We start from the raw sequence: 19,876 nt of genomic DNA on the forward strand, positions 1-19,876 counted from the left end.
GGTGTTGTTCATGAGACTGATGATTGATCACAGGTGGCATCCAAGATGGCAGAGGCAGATGACTCATGGGTATTGTAGTCCGAACCAGGGATCAGTAGACGGTGGAAGATGAGCGTACTGGTGGAGGAGGTGCAGGCATGACACTACCATAGAAACTCATGATACCATGGAATATAAAACACTGAGATCAATTTCTTGCAGAGGGCATGCTCATCATTGTCTGATAATTCACATTTTCTTTTTAAACTGCATAGTGGAAATATCATTACTTCCAAGCCTCATGTTTGTTTGGTTATTTAAAAATCTATTTTGGGATCTGCGTATGGAGAATGAAATTGAACTGAGAATTGCATCTGCTCAGGACACCAGCTGAAAAAGAAAGTTAAAGTACAGTTGGCATTTTAATACAGTAACTGAAAAATGCATCTTAATTATTTATAGTTTTATATTTAGGTTTACATTCTTACTTTTATCTGATTTTGCCAACTAAAAGGCATAGTAAATTATTCCCTAATTATTAACTTTAAGCATAGATTATTATCTCTTAAGACTGAATTATAATGTTATTTATTTATTTATTTATTTTTACAGCATAAGTTGTAGCAGCGAGCGCACACACACACACACACACACCATGTATGTAGGTATGTTCATGCTTTTCTTAGTGTGTCATGTTAAGTGTTTTTCATCTATTTTGGCTTTTTGTGTCTTTTGTGCAAAAATCAAAAACATCTAAGAGACACATGAGGAACGGCACAAAGTTTGTGAGTCAAGCTGGGAATGTTTGGATGGTGCAGAATTACTTAAACCGCATTTTTTCCAACCAAATTCAGCCCAGCCAGTTTCCCCCTTGCATGCTTCATTACATGGGGAGGAACAGAAGGGTAAACAAAAGTAAAATCTTTATGAACTTGTCCCTGATTAAAATGTTGAATCGTCAATATTTACTGGAATGAATTTCCTGATGTGTTAAGACACCTTCAATGAAAGAATATTTTCAAATCAGCTCTAAACATGACAAGTTTTTTTCTTTTTTTCAGGCTCCCTAAATTATTTAGAGTGAATTCGTTGCACATCACTGATGTGATGAAGCCAGATTCAAATCCTGATTGGCGTCGAGGGACTTGAAAATTAGTCTTTGAAGCTCAGGCCTCCAATATGCAGTCCTTTTAAAACTTTCTAAACCACCCACAGTACAGATTGTTTACTGCCACTGAGCTAACCATGCAGGAATTCTGAAAAGTCAGCAGGCACAGTGGGCAGATGGTCTGAGGCCCTGAAACCAGTACGAGGATGAATGTCTTGGTGCTGATACTGCTGTGAGCTAAATGGGGGGGCAAAAGTGACAAATGGAAAAGTCTGTTTAAAGCTTTTTTCATTGGGTGTGTGCAGCTTTATGCTGAAAAAGGTCACCATTATGTTTTCTCTTCTTTCATCTAGTTTGAAAAAAATAGTCGTACTTTTATCTCATATTTTCTATAATTATATCCCACAATCAGAAATGATGAGATAGTTCTGGAGGCAAAAGAAGGACAACTGTTATTTAATTTTATTTTTTCTAAGCTCCCATTAGAGAACCGGGTTTATCACAACATGATCTTTCGAATTCTGTTTCATGAAGCCCAGGCACGCAACCAGCTAAAGATGCAAATATGCCAAGTAAAAATCATAATTCAAACGATCTAAGATCAGGCATAAGGAATACAGACATGGGTCTAAGGTTGAAAAGAAAAAAACTCAGATAAACACAGGAAGAAAAAGTCAGTTTGACCAGGTGCACGCATATAAATTACCAAAACTGAGGTAAGATGCAGTTTTTAGTTCAATGAGAAGAAAGGATTTTTTACCCTCCAGATATTTTGACAAAGATTTAACTGTTTTCTGTTTGTGTAGCACAAGGCATTTAAACTATTTTATCATTTTGCTATAAATGATGACTAAGATCTTTTATTTAATGGGTTCTAAACATTTTCATGTGAAGTATGAACATTTATGCCCCTACTATTTAAAACCACTAGCATCTCAACGTAAACCTTCTGAACTATCTTTAAAATCAGTTTGAGGCATATTTTAATAATTCACGTTGCAACTTCATGATAATTGATGATGATTTGAGACAAATATCCTGTGAATATAGTCAATTATTGTATAGCTTAGATTTTTCTGCTGCTGTCTTAAGAGAGTATATCTGTGGTAGAGATGGTACATTCATGAATGAATCGATTCTTTCAAACAGCTCTTTTAAAGAAACGATGGGAACCGAGTCACAGCTGTGAGCCGTTCATATGTGAGTCTTTTTTTTTTGTTTTATATGAATTCTCCACACTGCCTTCACACGACACATGTGTCCCATTATAGGAGCCTGATGTCCAATATATGTATAATCTTGTAAAGCAGATTTTATGTTATTTTCATATGATTTTTTTTTTTTTTTTTTTTTTTTTACTTTACAAAAAATTTAAATATTGGTGTAAAGTTGTTTTACAAGCAGGGTACAATTAACTTTCAAGTTAAATGTAGCCCGCTTGTTTTTGGTTGGGTTTTTGGTGAGGGAAAATCCTCACTGTCAAAGCATGGGGATGTAGAGTCACCTGATGGATGACTGCAATGAAAACACAAGTTAAATGAAATTAACCCATATTTTAGAAAAATTTCCACCAACAAAGTATATCTTGATTGGGTGTGTAAATTTGAATTATTCTGTTCCAAATCTTACCTTATAATTGTTTCCAGTGATTATTTTTTTGATAAAAATGAGTTGAAAATAATAAATAAAAAATTAATGAATGAGCCAGTCTTTTGAATGGCTCTTTGAAAGGAACGGCTCCTCAAGATCCAGCTCCCTTCAATCTAGCATCTGATACATTTGCAGATTAACTTCATTTGGTCTAATTAAGTCTACTTAATGCCAGACTTCTTTGCTGCTGAGCTGTAGATGAGCAGTGGTCTCATTTCTGGGGATTTCATCCGCTCTGTGACATCATGTTTGAGGTACCAGATGATACGACATCACATTTCAGGTAGTACTGTAGGCTCATATTGTTGTTATGTTGCTTTACAGATAATGTCACAGTTGTTAATGACTGTTGCATCTAATTTTGCTGATGGTAACACACCTGTGACAAAAGGCAAAGTACTTTATTTTTCCATTTCCTAGAGTATTCCAGCTCAGAACACGTGTAAAAGTGCACGTGACCAATATCATGCAGCTGCACAAATTACTGAAGTTCTAGATTTGTAGATGAAGACATGACAGATCTTATGTTCACTGCTCCTTTTCTTGATGTTTGATCTCAGAAACTTGAATTAATTTTAGCAACACAGTGGCTGAGCGGTTACAACATGTCTCAACTACTTTACACTGTGTTATGAAAGGCCGATTTTCTGCCATCTCAGCAGATGTGCGTGCTTCTTTAATTTGCTTTTCATATAAACTAAATAGAACAGATTCCGCTTTCAATCTATAATTTTGCCAAAATTGGTCTGAATTTGCCATAAACCTTTCAAAGAAAATAACCAGTTACTTCCCTGATATGAACTGAAAAGGGCTTTGGCACATTGCTACACTGGCACACTTGTTAATGCAGACAGAAGACTGCATCTCTTTCACTAGATATTCCAGAGTGTGGCAGATACTCAAAACTGTGTCAAATACCATATTTGTAAGAAAAGTTAAAAGTTTTTTGGAGAAATTGTAGGTTTTGGCACAGTCCAAAACCTACATGGAAGAGGAAAAGTAGAAAGAAGGAAGCTGGCGAAGGAAACATCAATTAGCAGAATAAAATGGCAAGCTGCACCAGCACCCTCTCAAGTTAAGCAAGGACAAAGAGAAAGCTGGATAGTGGAGACAGGAAGGAGTTAGACTGAACGCCACTTTGAAACATAATGATGATAGTAATTAAATTTATTACCAGAGGCTCCTGTGTCCTATCATTACAAAAGCTATTTTAGTCAGGATGGTTTCAAAAGCCTGTGTCACACACAGGAAAATAAGTACTTACATAAATCTCCAAAACCAGCTCAAGGACAATAGATTTGGAAGCCAAACACATGTGGAATATGCAGGGAAAAAATCACAGACACAAACTGAGATAAATTGGGGCAGAAAGGCTGGACAACCACAGTCTTCCTCTGATAAAGCATGAAAAAGAAGAATTCCAAACAAACAGCTGAGGACAGAAAGTGTCCAACCCAGCCCTAAACTTGAGTCAACTTTTGTTGGGGTGTTGGGTTATAACTGAGATATGCATCTAACTTTTAAACATCCAATAATAATCCTCCAATATAATGTGGACTTTGACTCATTAGACCTTTCTAAGAAACAGTCTTTTACTGGACTTCTCCCCGCTGAGAACTCACTGGACCAATTTATTTTTCTCTAAAAATAAAAGACAAAGCAGAAAGACTTTATGCTTTCTGATCACACATACACTTTTGAAGCTGACATTTTCTCTTTGCAGAAGCTGCCAGAAAGACTACATATCTTTCTTCTCACCTGCTGTGATCTTCCCCCGGGCGTACCCTTTTGTTAAAATGTCTGAAGTCCAGTGCATCACATCACAGCTAAGTCTACAAACAGAGAACTTTGGCCATTCTGCTGGATCATATGGGACAAATACTTTTTTTTCTGTATTAATATTTAAATTTCTGTCTGAATTATTTTCTATGCCCCAATTCTTACAGCTTTATATTTCCTCCTTTTGTCCAACTACTTTATCAGTTTTCTTATTTTACTATTGTCCCCTGTCTCCACCACTGTTTGAGTCCTTTTCTCTTAGTTTGTCATTTTGTCCTTGCATCCTTCCTTTTTCAGTCCTTCTCAAGCTTCTTCCTCCACAAGCATCCAGGCTCTGACACAGTCTCTTTTTACTCTCTTTGACAGGACCAGGAAGTTGCTTAGACTCTGGGAACTTGCAGTTGGGCCCACAGCCAATGATGGGACAGTAGCAGTTGGGATGAAACTTTGTCTCAATTTGAAAGAAAACTCACATCTGCCAACAGTGAGGACATAAATGAAACCTAATAATCACTAAACTTTCACCATTTAGCAATCTGATTTGAGTTTGTTGTCATGTGTCTTATTTTCTATTCAGTGAGCTGTGATCTTACATGTAAACTACTGCAGTTTTAAAGTTGTTGTGACAAGAGATATTTCATCAGTAGATATCATTTTAACTTCTAAAATTTCTGCTGCTGCAGCTCCGCCACAAATAAAATCTTCCACTCTGCAACCAGTTGTGAGATTTTTTTTGTCCTCTCGCTCATTTTCTAGGATTCAATTTATGTGCCAATGTGTTGTTGAGTTGTTTGACTGAATGATTTGTACATTTAAATTGGACATACAAACTGTAACCTACATTTGAACAAATAAATAAATCAAATAAAATTATGCAGTGGGTTTGAGGGTTTTTTTATGTTCATCATCACCCTTTCCAATTGGTTGTAGCCGAGGAAGGTGTGGTCTGGATGCTGCAGCATTGTGCACTTAAATGTCAAACAGTAAACTGTACAGCAACTAACCAAACCACGATGTAGGCTTAAACTATAGGAAATGCTTTTCAGTTGTTTTTTTTCTGTTCCCCCACCTGTAGCAGGACAGAATAAGGATCACTCATCACAGCGGACTGAAACAAAAGCTGCCATCGCCCAGTGCTCTGAAATTCTAACTGAACTCCAAATGAAGTTTTGGGAAGTAAAGGAGGAGCTCTAATCAAGCAGGAAAAGATCGACTCTGTTTGACAACTTGACAAGCGCGAGCGCTTCTGTTTGGCATCATACGCTTCTCGCCGTGTGCGTAAGCGGCTGTGTGGGATCCTCACATTATGAGACGCCATGGCATGGTGTGACCGAAGGGTTCAGACTTTGCTGGCTATCGTGGGGGCCTTTATCGCCTTCAGCCTTATGACCGTCGCCATCGGCACTGACTACTGGCTTTACTCCCGGTCGTACGTCTGCAACGCAACTAATGTCACCACCGACGAAACCCAGATGCAAACCAAGAAAGTCAAAGGGGACCTAACGCACTCCGGGCTGTGGAGGATCTGTTGCATTGAAGGTAAAAAGAAGAAGAAAGAAGTCTAATATATTAGTTCGCATGCACAAACTTTTGTCCTTCCCCCCCTTTTTTAAAAATATATAGATCTAGCCTATATGAAAGTGGGTTTGCTGACTATTCGCGCCGTGAGACTAATAATAGTCCTCATTAATTTCTGTGCCAAATAACAAGTGTCAGTTTAGGCAAAATGTGCATAATCATTCCCAACAACAAATGTTGTGATGCTCGGAAATTTCTCCTCGACTCAAAACAAAAGGAGATCAAATTTTCCAAATTACATTACCGTATTGTTGTGGTGAGATTGGAGGAAAAGTGTTGTATTCTACGCAAAAACAATTTGGTTTGTGCGTAATGGAACGTTTGCGCCACTTTTTCTTGCCAAAAAGGCAAAAAGGCAAATTATTATTATTATTATTATTATTATTATTATTATTATTATTATTATTATTATTATGTTATTGTTTTATTTCGTTCGAATGTGAAATAATTTTGAGTTGTTGTAGCCTATAAAGTTAAGATTTAACGTCATGGGTTGAAAGATCTGCTCCGAAGCTCTTTTAGTCAGAATTAAACAGTATTTTGGCAGGCAGATCATTTAAGGAGAGGTTGACGTCTTTTCTGTTCTGTTGTTCTGTTATCCCGAACAAACACGCCTGAGGAGTTTGGGGTTGGGCGTTTAACGTTTAGACAAACAGGTCGATATTGCTTGGACACATCTGGACGCGCACTGCGTTTTTTATTAGAATCCAGAAATATCAATTGAATCAATATGGTGACGTGTTAAAGTAGCGTCTCATTTTGTCTCTTGAAGCGCTGTCCGTTGCATATGGTTCTGAAATCATCCCTCTGATTATTTGTCCACTTTCACCAACTAAGTAGACCAAATAGAAAATGTGGCGTGTGCAAAAGAAATTTACATGCAAAAACAGTTTGATTTTGGAGCATTCTTTACGTTTTTCTCCACAGCTCTGCATGTCTGTTTGCAGCCACTTCAGAAAAAACATTTGAGTGATTTTCACTATGCACAGACCATTAATCCTTACAAGTAAGGAAAGGAAATTAATTCTGGTTATGTGTTACTAAATCCAAAGGAATGTATTTGATATAATTCGTGAACCATAATTTCTCAAACCATGCCAAACCATACCATACCATACCATACCATACCATACTATATATCATACCTAACTTTCCATACCAATTTAGCACTTTAAAACAACCACAGCTGAACAAAGTTCTTCAAACCAGTAAAATCAAGATACAAGTAAAAACATAAAACATTAAAAAAAAAAAAAAAAAAAAAAAAAAAAAAGACACAAGAACAGTTGAAAACCAACACTAAAAATAATTAAATAAAAACAAGATCAAATGAAAAACTAAGTCTCACTGAGGTTGAAAACCAATGAATAAAAATGGGTTTTAAGATTAGTTTAGTTCAAATATAGAATTTAACTCTTTTTCCTTTTACCCTTTAACTACACACCCATCCTGATGGTCAATCTTTGTTGAGGTCTTATGTCACACCTGTTCCCCTGCCTACAGGTGACTTCCCCTGAGCTAAAACCAAATATCAGAAGACTTTTTAAAGAGTTGTTATCAGCATACAAACCGCTAAATTAGATACATCTTCTAGCCTGGGTTCCACCAACTTCACCTAAATGCATTCTTAAAATTTCCACAGACAATGTTTTTTGTTCTGTATGTTGTGTTTTTGTGATCAATTTGTGGTGAATTTCTCAGTCTTTTAGCAATATTGGAGTCCAGCCAGCTGTATTGTTTTAAATGACCTGCATAAATAATGGGTAAGCCTCAAGAGATGTTGATCAACCTTACAGAAGAAATTTAAGTTGTCTACGTGCCAAGTATACATCTGCATGAGAGCAATGTCTTACAGAAGAAGCTGAAGATTAACTAAAGATGAGCAGTGGTGGAAAATTAACTTCAAAGAAGCAAAAAGATATCTGTTATTGGGCAAGTCATGCAGAAATATAGCAAAAAGATATCCAGGGTCATTCAAGTACACAAGGTCTGGTTAAAAATGTTAACTACGTCTGATTTTTTAGTTTATCCTGTGGATTTATTTTGATATTTTCAGCATCATGAAGGCTTTAATTAGTTTTGTTTAGTGTGTGTGTTTGTGTGTGTGTGTGTGTGTATGTGCATAAACATGCATATGTGTCAGTGGAGAATCTGAGGATGTGTGTGTGTGTGTTTGCCTGGTGAATGCATTAGTAAGATGTCAAAGGCGTTCTCTGAGAAGAGGAGCTAGAAATGTGATTCTGGGTTGCCGTGGGGAGGTTGCTATGGTGAAGCTATGCTGAGTAATAAAAGATGGGCTCCGGTCTTCCAGACAGATGGGCTCTGAGGAGATACCTCCCCCAGTGAGCTCACTCTCTTTCTGCTCTGTCGTTCTACCGTCATCCCCCCAATTATTTCTATATGCCCCCTGTGCACATCTTGACTCTTTCTATCTTTTATTCTGCTGTCAGTTTTTCCTTGACTTTTGGATGACACAACTAGTATATTTGTTCACTTCTATTATCCCTATAGATTGCTAAATCTGTTACCCATTATTGGTACTTCTGTACTGATTCAAACGGTGCTTGCTACATAAATATTCCAAAGAGAGAGTTAAAGAAGAAATCACTCTAAACCTGAGAAGGAAGTGGGTTACTAAGACACAAAGTGGTAGGAGAGCCATAAAAGACACAGGCTGAATATTGAAAGATACTGAACGAGAGAGTTTAACAAACTGAGGTTGTTTCCTCACTAAACCCTTGCTCTCTTCGTCTTCCTTTTTTTGCCTCCTGTCTCAGACATTATCCATTAAAATAATTAATTTCAGACAAGTGACAAAAAAAATGTACGCTGTGTCTATGACGGCATCCTTAAAAGCACCTAATGTGGGTCACAATATGTGTACTTGTAGAAATGTGGTGAATGTGATGTTTACCACATAAAGCACGCTCAGGCCAAAATGTGTAAATCATCCAAACTACAAAATGCCAGGTGGCAACATGATGCCACTCAGACACAGAAGGAGCAGACCGTGACTGCAGCTAATCAGCCAATATTAACATAGTTGTTTTTTGTTTGTTTGTTTTTATTTATTTATTTATTTTTAATTTATTTATTAAGTCACACATCTGAGCTCACTCCTGGCAACACTAACTAGAAATTCTATATAAAAATGAAAAGGGGAAAAATAAAACCCAGCAAAATCCCAGCATTTGCAACAGATCATTTAAATTTGACAGTATGTTAGCAGAAACTCCCTGTAAACACAAAAGACTCATTCAAAGGTTCTTGCAGTCTACAAGTAATATAAAAAGTTCTGCACTGTGTTACCAGAGATGGACCAATTAACTGGTCACCTGTGTGCCTCTCAAAACTTCATCATGCAACAAGGAAGTTATATGATTTCCTTGTTCAGAGGCTGCGACAACTTCTCTGGGCTTTGAGTGAAGACTGGAAAAATGTATCGTGGACATCAGAATCAGTATTTCAGACCATTTTTTGGAAGAAATGGATGCCACGTACTCTAGACCAAATACAAAAGGACCAGACTGTAATCAGCAACAAGGCCTAAAACTAGGCTCTGTGGTGGTATGGGATTGTATAACACAGTATAGAAACCTCAAAATCCAACATTGTGAAACCTCGGTTCCAATCACTGTCACAAAGCTCTGATTCTTTGGATGCTGATATTTCCTCCTGGTGACCACTCGGGGGCCAGTTTCACAGATTAGGCTCATTGCTAGTCCCAAATTAAAATGCCTGTTATAACTAAATAAACTCAGTCATTTACTGGGACTAGCCTAATTAAGCCCAGTTTTAGCTTATTCTTGAATAAACTTAACCAGTTACAAGAGGGATGTTTGGAGTAAATCTAAGACTAAGTTGATTCCTAAATTGATCTTTCAAAGGGAAAGGTTGAAGTTCTTCCTGGAAATGTTTGCTGGGGAGCAGAGATAATCTGGCTTATTTGAATGAAGACCAAGATGCACCACAAAGGTGTGCTTGCAGATAGGATTAAGTCATTGTCTTATTTTGATTAAATAACTTTTAAAGACTGAAGACTGAAGACTTTCTTATGTACAAAAGTAATACTTTACAGCTGTCTGCCTGAGCAGAGATGAAACATTCAATAATCAACAGAGACTTGCATTCAGAGATGCTTTCACAGTGCAGCAACTTAAAGATCATTGAATATGGAAGGTATTATATGCGTTTTGATTGGTTTCTATTTGGTTGTATTTTTATGCAGAAAGTTAAAACTGTTCGACAGAAAAGCGCATGTAAACAAGGCTTGTTTTAAATGTAGTTTATTTCCATTTAAACACACTCATGAATATCTAAATCAAAAAGACATGTTTACTTTTCATGTTTTCCATCCTGATGGTTAATCATGTTGTCTCATTAGGGTTTATTTTCTGCATCATAGCTCTCTGTTCCAACTTTATATTTATTTCAACCAAACTCTCATGGATGGTCATGTTTTTGAGTCTCTTCCAAGAGGTGCAAGACAGATCTTCTCTTATTTCAGGAATGGAGGGTAGATACAATTTTCTTCCTCACTCACCAGATATTCCAATGCAGTGTTTGGCAGGGGGGGAGGTGGGGGGGGGGGGGGGGGGTATCACAGTCAGGGATGTCATGATCATTTAATTTTACAATTAATCATGGTTTTAAACGCAATAATTATTTAATTGTAAAGATCCCTCAAAATCATCACTTTATATAAAATATTATGTATGAACTATATCAGATGAGCACAACTTCCACACGGAATGAAAACAAAGCTTCCGCATGTTTCCGCCAGTGTGTGCGGATTCTTCGGCTACATACGTCATCGTGGTGCACCAAGCACTGTCTCAATTCGAAGGAACCTCCAAATCCGCCCTTCAAATCCGCACTTTGTTTGGCCTCAAATGTAGGCTGCTGGAAATGCATCCTTCACGTCCTCTTTTCACCCAGAATTCATTGCGCATAAGACGGTGGCAAATGAGCAACCAAGCTCAGAGGAGTGCAGTTCTTTTTTTTTTTTTCTTTTGTAACTAGTAGAAACATTACCAAACTAAGTACATTAAACATGTTTGTTAAGCGGTGGCGTTAAATTCTGTAATATTTGATATTCATGGATTTTTTTATTACCCGATCAGTGTTAACACTGAACTTAATAATTTCAAAAAGTTTAAGTGATTCAACGTCCTCCGTTGTTGCTATGGGAAATTCTTGTTGGCTAGGTTGGCTGTCCTATTTCACAAATGTTAAGTGGACTTCAAAGTGTGTAGACTACGGAGGACACTCAGATGTGCAGATCCTGAATTAAGACACACCTTGCTTGTGTTGTTTTGTTTCTGTTCTGTGAGGGTTGCAGAACCTCATAGCCTACAGATCGGAAAAAATTAGTATGGTTAAAAAACTAGTTTTTAAAATGGTGCTAATGTTGATCTAATGCATCATTATAATTAAATTGTATTTTGTAATTATGTACGACTCGGGTTGCTCTTAGAGCTCAACATTTCGCGTTCACTGGATGTTAGATTATACAGATGAGATAAAGAAACTAAATATGTCTTTTGTGACAGATAGTTTTACTGTTCAAACATATGTGACCTGGCTTGACCTAGTTGTCGGTGTGAAATAGTCACAGTCCTTAGAAGAAACAGGATTTAATTTCAGAAATACGATCTTATTTATTTTAACTAGTATTATTTATGTCCCAAACAAAGGACAGCTGGAAGTCCATGAATGTTTTTCCTGTTTTAATAAATTTTCTACTCAGGTTATTTGTTATGTAGTATTTAATAGCTGTGCTGGAGTTGTACAGTTCTCCAGTTTTTGTAAGTTTGGAGTACCATGTTTCGTCAGCACATCATCAACCATGGGAAGCACATGTTAAATTGATTCTGTTGACTTTTATTTGTTTATTTATACAGTCCAACTCACCATTATATAGGGATAGGGATAATATCAATATCCAATATTTGAAACCTTAAAAATTAAATTTTTTTTCCTGCAGCAGGGATGTCACATACTGTTACGTACTTTTTGAGTATCTGCAATAATCGAAGCTGTTTCTGTGTAACATGTAGTCTATTTAAGGTGTCTATACATCATTATATTTTTATACATAAGATGCCACTAATATTCAGAATTGGTGTTATTACTTCTAGCACAGTAACAAAGACAAAAATGACAATTTGTGGCAGAGTCAGAATTGATATTCAAAGTCTAACCTTTCAATATTCATAAGAATCCTATGTTTTATTCTCTCAAAAGTTGAGGGAAGATTTTTTTTTTTTTTGGTGAAGAGGGTCTTTGAATAGACAGTGCCTGAGGGTCTAAGATCTTCAGATTCTTAGATCCAAACAAGCCTGTCCTCATATGGTTTCTGTATGACATGGTTAGAAGGAGAACAGGACATTTCACCTGTCTGAGACATCATTTGCTAAAAACTCCTCCATTTTCACTTTCCATGTCTCAGCAAAGTTCCATGTAAACTGAGCTGCTGATTGATGTGTGGCTCTTATCCAAAAGATTTCCATGTCAAACCTTATTATGCATTTTCCATTAACTGTAGTTGTATTTCTTACCTGCAGCAATTATGTACATAACTGCTATAAGTCACAACACACTGTGCTTTTTGGCTTCTCCACAGGTATCAACAAAGGAAGCTGTTTTCCGATCAATCATTTTCCAGAGGATAATGACTATGATACAGACAGCTCAGAGTACATCTTACGTAAGTCAGTGAAACCTCTTCATCTTCAAACACTTCAACCCTTAATCCTCGCTTTCTTTTTTTTTCTGCTCTGTGATGATAGAGTTATCACAAGGGTACTTAATGTGTCGTGACACCTCTGCCTCCTCCCCTTAAAAGCTTGATGTCATGACAGTATTGCAGCTCTGCTGCTAATGAGGCGGTTGCTTGACGTGCAGTAGAGCTTGTCTAAAATAGTCAATTTTACCCACATAAGAACTGTTATTTAATATTTTACCAAGATATCTCAGTGAAGATTGACCACAATAAGGATCATTTTGTGTGTACATTGATGTGTGTAGATCTTCTGATCAGCTCATAAAACCACTAGAAACATTCCCCAGTTAAGTGTGACAGCTTTCTTGTTCATCTGTCATTCCCTCATTGCACTTTTGACAGGTATACTCTGTGTGTTTATATACCTGTAAATGCAGTAATTGGTGCTGGGCAACAATCAAATTTTTAATCAAGATTAATCGCATGATTTTCTACAATTAATAACTAAATTTAATCATGATTGGAAAGTAGCTTAGTATATTGCAAACTTTTTTAAGACTACCTCTATATAAACAGCTGTATTTTTATGCAACCAATAAATTATTAAATAAAAATGATCAGTGTGTAAATAAACAGATTTTTTTTATTGTATCACAGTTGTGCTCTGTAGATTCAGCAGGATGTAAATGGTTTTATGGTTTGGCTTTATCATTCAGATATCTAAAACACATTATCTTCTGAGTTTTCTCAGAGACTTCAAAATATGTAGCATGCATTCCCCAAGTATTTTCTGTAACCTTACTAAGTAATTTTTTTAGCTCATTAATAGTGGCTAACCTACAACTGATAACTGTAAATCCAAAGAAAAGCTAACTTGATAGAGCTGATAAGTCAATTAATGTTAACTTACAACAAAGTGCTGCACCATAGGTAGAAGGGTCTGAATTGAAACCTGCTGGTTGGCCAAGATCTTCCTGTGCAGCATTTCCATGTTCTCCCCGTTCTGTGTGGAGGTTTCTCAGGATCCCTTCCCTTGCTTTCTACAGTCCAAAGACATGCATTTTAACTTAACTAGTGATTCTAAGCTAGCAGTGGGTGTGAGCATTATCATTATTGCTAGCCTTGTGACGGACTGGCTATCGGTCCATGATGTTGCCCACTTTTCTCATAGTATTGTTTGGCATAGGCTCCACCCCAGGGGTGTAAAGTAGATGCCCCTGACACTGTTCGCCTCTGAAATCTGGTTTCACAGCCCAGGTGCCACATTAGGCAATTGACAAGTTGGTGGAAGAGGGGGGCAGAAACATCTTTCCAGATATGCATGGAACATCAGTGTTACTAAAACAGTTTGAAGTAAATTTTAAAGTAGTTTCTAAATTAGTTGTTCTTTGAAATATTAACCTTTCGCTGCACAATTCTGGAAGAAGTCTATTAACCCAATGTATGCCTAAAGCTTTGCAGCAGTGCTAATTTAATTATATGGTAAGGCGGGATTAGTGTGGGGAAACCATGTCATATTTAGTTTTGGGTTGTTGTATTAAAGGACAATATATCAACTCAGTTAATCAAGACTTTCACATTTGAGATAAAATTAAATCATAAAGAATGGTCAAGGAGTATCTCAGTATTCTAGCTAGAATCAGTTTGATTTAAACAGGAAGTTAGCAAGGCTTCTAGTTATTTTCAAAGTAAGCTATGGCATGGAAATATGGAGAAATATAGCCTGTAACCAGTCTTCTTTTGCGCAGGAAGATACAGTGTAAGAATGAGGAGAACAGGAGATTTTTCCTACTCCTTTGTAAAGAGGAAGGACACAGTTCAGGCAGAGACAGACCCCAGCCCCAGTAGCCTTAACAGCTCCCAAACAGTTGTGGTCAGACACAAGGATCCAGTCTACAGGCAGAACTGCGAGGAGTAGAAGCCATTGATTCTCCTGCTACCACATGTAGTTCCACATAGCGCACCCCAAAATATCAAACTTACCTTTCTATGGACTCTTTTTTAACTTGTTGCAAATATTTCTACTTGGTTACCCAGATTATTAATGTAAAGATATTTTATTTTTCATCTCTGTAATGTGTCACAGCAGTGTATGTGAGAATGTGTGTGTGTTAGACAGAGGAATACAAAAAAAATTCTTTCATCGTATATGGCTCTCCTGATCAAGCTTTCCTCACTCTCTGCCCACTCCATGTATAAAAGTCCAGCCCCACCACTGTTCCAGTCTGACACCCTCAACATTGTAGTGGGTGAATATAGTGGATATATGGATGGAGACAGTAATCCCAGTTTCCTGTGTGAAAGTCTACTGTTTAATCTGTTCAATCACCATGATTATCTCCTTTCATGGACATTCTCATTATTCTCAGTCTTGTATATCTAAAGCTATCTCTGTGTTGTTATGTAAGCTTTAGAGCACTGGTTCTCAAACATTGTACCCCATGTCAAAGAATGCTTCAGCCCAATACCTGTGCTAAACCAGGGGTGTCAATTTACGTTTTAGTTCAGGGCGCATAAACAGCACAGTTTTATTTTAAATGGTCTGGACCAGTAAAATAACAGCTTAACCTATAAATAATGAAAAAAAATCCTTTTGTTTTAGTGCAAACAAAAAGAAGTACATATCATTTCAGAAGACATTATGAACAAATTGAGATTTCTTGAAGAAAATAAGTGTTTTTAACAGTATTTTTTCCTCATTTAAACATTTATATAATTTTATTTGATTTATTCACATATTTTTATTTTTCATTCATTCATGTTCTATACAGGGAAGCTGGAGCCTATCCCAGCAATGAGCAGGTGAGAAGCAGGGTACACCCTGAACAGGTGACCAGTCCATCCTGACCAGTTAGATCTATTAAATAAGAAAGATATAAAAGATATGACAAGTTGTCCCTCTTTTTTATATATATATTTTTTCTCACATGTCCCCTGGAGTGTTTCTAAGTACCCCACGGCGTACATGTACCCCCATTTAAGAGACACTGCTCTAGAAAATGGTCTGGCTGCCCCCATCATCACTTTTGGTACAGAGAGAATGGGGGTCTGGCTTGTTTCTACTTCTTTACATATGTTACTGTTGTGTCAGGTGGTGCAGCAATGGGCTTTCTGTAGATCAGTATTGGGAAACTTGTTTTGATCAAAGCAATGAATAAATATGCAAAAAAAAAAAAAAACACCAGGCTGTTCTCCATGAAAAAAAACACTTGTTTAACGAGGAGGGCAGTGTTACATTAAATATGCAGTCAATATCAATTCCATTTGGGCTTTTGACCTCTTCACTCTACTAAAACAGCTTTACTCAGAATCAATAACAAAACCCCCTCTTGCAGCTGACTCTGGTCCGTCATGCTTTTTTCTCCTCCCCAATCTGAGTTCGGCCTTGGACACAATTTCACACTCAATTCTTCTGGACAGACTTCTCAGTGTTGGCATCACACATATACCCTTCAACTGGCCCTATCTCTCTCACACACCGTTCATTCAAGTGAAATCGTTCACTTCTTGTTCACTTCCAGTCACCACAGGTGTACCCCAGGGTTCTATTCTGGGGCCCATGCTATTAATCATTTACATACTCCCCCTTGGCCAAATCTTTTGTAAATATTACACCAACTTCGACTGATACTCAGAGGACTCTACTTCTCCTCCAAACCTGATTCCACCCTCCTTCCTAGATCCCTTGTTGACTGTCATCATGAAATAAAGTCCTGGTTCGCTTTCAGTTTTCTCAAATTATACAGTAATAAAACTTTAGCCAAATCCCATAGATTCACAACTTTCATTGATAACTCTGCCATCTCTCACGCCTCTCAGTTCAAGAGTGTTGGTGTCTTCCTCTACAGCATGCTCTCCTTCGCGTCTCACATTAGCAATATAAACCAGTGAGCTTACTTTAATCTTCGCAACATTAAACATCTACGGCCCTACCTCACACCTCCTACCACTTCCATTCTGGTTAACAGTCTAGTTACCAGTAATGGGAGTAACAGCATTAAAATAAACAGTGTTTCAGTAACTGGTAATCTAACTAAGTACTTTTTTCCTTGTTACAATACTGTTACCGTTACTGAGGATGAAATGTTAATGACAGCGTGTTACTATTGTAAAGGGAGATTGAGGTTTTTGGCGTAAACATATGTACTTTATTTAAAATAACATTCCCAAAACTGCTGGTTACCTCTCGGCTCGACTACTGCAACTCCCTACTGTTTGGTCTCCCAAAGAAAATACTCTCTAAACTTCAACTGGTACAGAACTCATAAGCACACATCATCACCAAGACCCCATCGACTCATCACATCACTCCTGTCCTGCAGCAGCTTTACAGGCTCCCTGTTGCATACCTCATTCATTTTAGAATGTGACTTCTTACCTTGCTATCCACAACCTCACACCTCCTTACCTTTCAGACCTCCTCCATATTTCCCTACTTGCACGCACCCTCAGATTCTCTTCTTCCATCCGTTTCACAGTCCCTTTTGCTTGTCTCACTACCATGAGGGGCAGAGCGTTTAGCTGCTCTGCACCCCAAATATGGAATTCACTTCCCCTGACCTCCGCAGCACTAATTAATTTCTGCCTTTCAATACCCATCTGTTTAAACTCTGTTACTCCCTGTAACCAAAGACACCTAGAAGTAAAATTTAAAGACAATATAAGAAAGACTATAAAGTTAAGTTTTCAGCCAGTCACATTATGCTGGTGCTGTCAAACTATTCTATAGATATTGTCATTGCACAATGTTGCGATACACATGGCCCAAATACTACAGGTTATTAGACATTAACAGAGCAAACATAATTATGCATTGTTGAAGTTATTACAAATATTGGGTTTCAAGCTAATTAGAATAGTAAAAATTCTGTTTTTGTCTTATTTGCTGTTATTCCATTTATGTTTACACATGTCTAAATAAATTACTGCACTTATTTGCTTGCCAATATATAAAGAAACAAGGGCTAGCTCAACATTTACATAGAATCAACATTTACAGTCTGTCATAAGCTGATATTGGAAGGTAACAGGTTTCATTGTCTCTATCTTATGTTAACAGGTATAGTGCGAGCATCAAGCCTTTTCCCTATTCTCAGTACCATCCTCCTGATGTTGGGTGGCCTGTGTGTTGGAGTTGGACGAATCTACAATAGCAGGAATAACATCCTGCTTAGTGCAGGCATCCTGTTTGTGGCTGCAGGTAGGAAAAGACTGACAGTGTACAAATAAAATATAAAAAATGCATCAATAACAGAGACATATACTGTACTTCTTGAAGAGCCACAGACTGAAAGAAGGATTTCTTTTGTTTGTTTTGAGATACACAATATTGCCAAAAAGGTTTCTCTTATCCTTGCTGCCTGTCTTCCTCACACTAAGACAGTATCATGAAAGAAGGGGTTGATGAATACTGTATCAAAATCTGTATCATAATCTGAATATTTTCTTTTTATTTTCTTAAATCTTACTGTCAATCATGTCATCTGTCTTCGCTTTAGGCCTGAGCAACATCATCGGCATTATTGTCTACATCTCCAGCAATGCTGGAGATCCCAGTGACAAGAAAGATGAGGACAAGAAGAACCAGTACAACTATGGCTGGTCCTTCTATTTTGGGGCCCTTTCCTTCATTGTGGCAGAGTCAGTGGGTGTACTTGCAGTCAACATATATATTGAAAAAAACAAAGAGACTCGCTCCCGGACAAAACGTAACTTCATCAAAACCACCTCATCCTCTTCCCCATACTCTCGCATACCAAGCTATCGCTACAGACGGAGGCGTTCTCGCTCCAGTTCGAGGTCAACTGACCCATCTCGTGAGCCATCCCCAGTAGGATTGAAGTTTGGTGGAGGATCGGGAGGTGGAGGTTTGGGGATGGGTCTACCAATGGGTGATATATCCATGTATGCTCTCAGTAGGAACCCTCTCAAGGGCATAAGTGGAACTGCAGGGCAATATAGCCCTGAAAGGGACTCTGGGTTTTTACAAGTCCACAACTGCTTCCAGAAAGATGTGAAAGACGGAGCGAACCGACGGACCACACCAGTATAAGGCTGCTGTGTTAAACAATGAGCTCAGTGGAGCACATTAAATTCTGTACAGATGTTGAGAAAGGATCCTCACAATTTCCTCACAAGACTGTGAGGCAGCAGCATTGTTAAAAGGTCAGATTTGTTTTTCTTGTATCCCTCTGTGACAGAAAAGTGGTGGAAGAAAAAAAAAAGATATTTGACTTTCTAAAATGACTCAGCACTGCCTTTGAAATGGTTGCAGTTACATGTAGCAACATTAGAAGAGCTGATGATCGCGCACAAAGTGAAAAAGAGGCATTTGCTCTTACAGAACAAGCAGCTGGAACATGGAAAAGCATCAAAACAAAAGTTATTATTTATGTTGTTTTTCTTTGTGAAGTGGTATATTGGAGACAAAGTAATGTTTTTCTCCAAATTTGTTTGCAAAAAGTGAGTGATTTGTGTAACTGTTTGCCATTGAAGCTAACTGTATTGTAGCTGTTTGTAACTTAACGGAAATGGTGCTAATTTAACCTGTGGACAGTCTTAAGCCCTCTCAACTCCAATCTCAATAACCACTCTCCTGCTTGTATGTGAGTCATGTGATAAATATGTGTGTGTGTATGCCATAATACCACAACATGACGCAATCACTATGAATTTCTGTAGAGATATATTAACAAATATGGCAACGTTAAAGTAATACCAATACATTCCAGTTCAGTGAGTGGTGTGTCAGTGTAAACATTATTTACTCAGACTGCTCTCCATTTGCTCAGGGATGAGGTATGGAATACATGAATTCTTTACTGAAGCTAGATAGACTGTTACGGTTGGCATTTGTAAAAACAAATAAGGTGAACGCTTTGTATTTTGTTGTTAATTCTCTTGTTTTCTGCAGTCAATGCCTTTGTGAAAAAAAAATATTTTTGCTGCAGAGTTTTTTCATCAGGTTGTGGGAAGTTGCACTTATGGGCTAATATTTACAATAGTTCTGTCTTACTGCTTAATATCTACAAAGTTAATATTTAAGGAACTAATATAAA

The 19,876-nt window shown here is 37.5% G+C and overlaps 1 protein-coding gene across 1 annotated transcript; it reads left to right on the forward strand.

The window, feature by feature from the left end:
- Positions 1-5,515: 5,515 nt before the first annotated feature.
- On the forward strand, positions 5,516-19,876 carry LOC121637671 (voltage-dependent calcium channel gamma-4 subunit-like). The gene is made up of 4 exons (XM_041981869.1): positions 5,516-6,055; positions 12,720-12,803; positions 17,878-18,018; positions 18,317-19,876. The coding sequence occupies exons 1-4, from the start codon at positions 5,833-5,835 to the stop codon at positions 18,868-18,870; spliced, it is 1,002 nt and encodes a 333-aa protein (XP_041837803.1). The 5' UTR covers positions 5,516-5,832; the 3' UTR covers positions 18,871-19,876.

Source organism: Melanotaenia boesemani, chromosome 4, assembly GCF_017639745.1.
Source record: "Melanotaenia boesemani isolate fMelBoe1 chromosome 4, fMelBoe1.pri, whole genome shotgun sequence".
NCBI lineage: Eukaryota > Metazoa > Chordata > Actinopteri > Atheriniformes > Melanotaeniidae > Melanotaenia > Melanotaenia boesemani.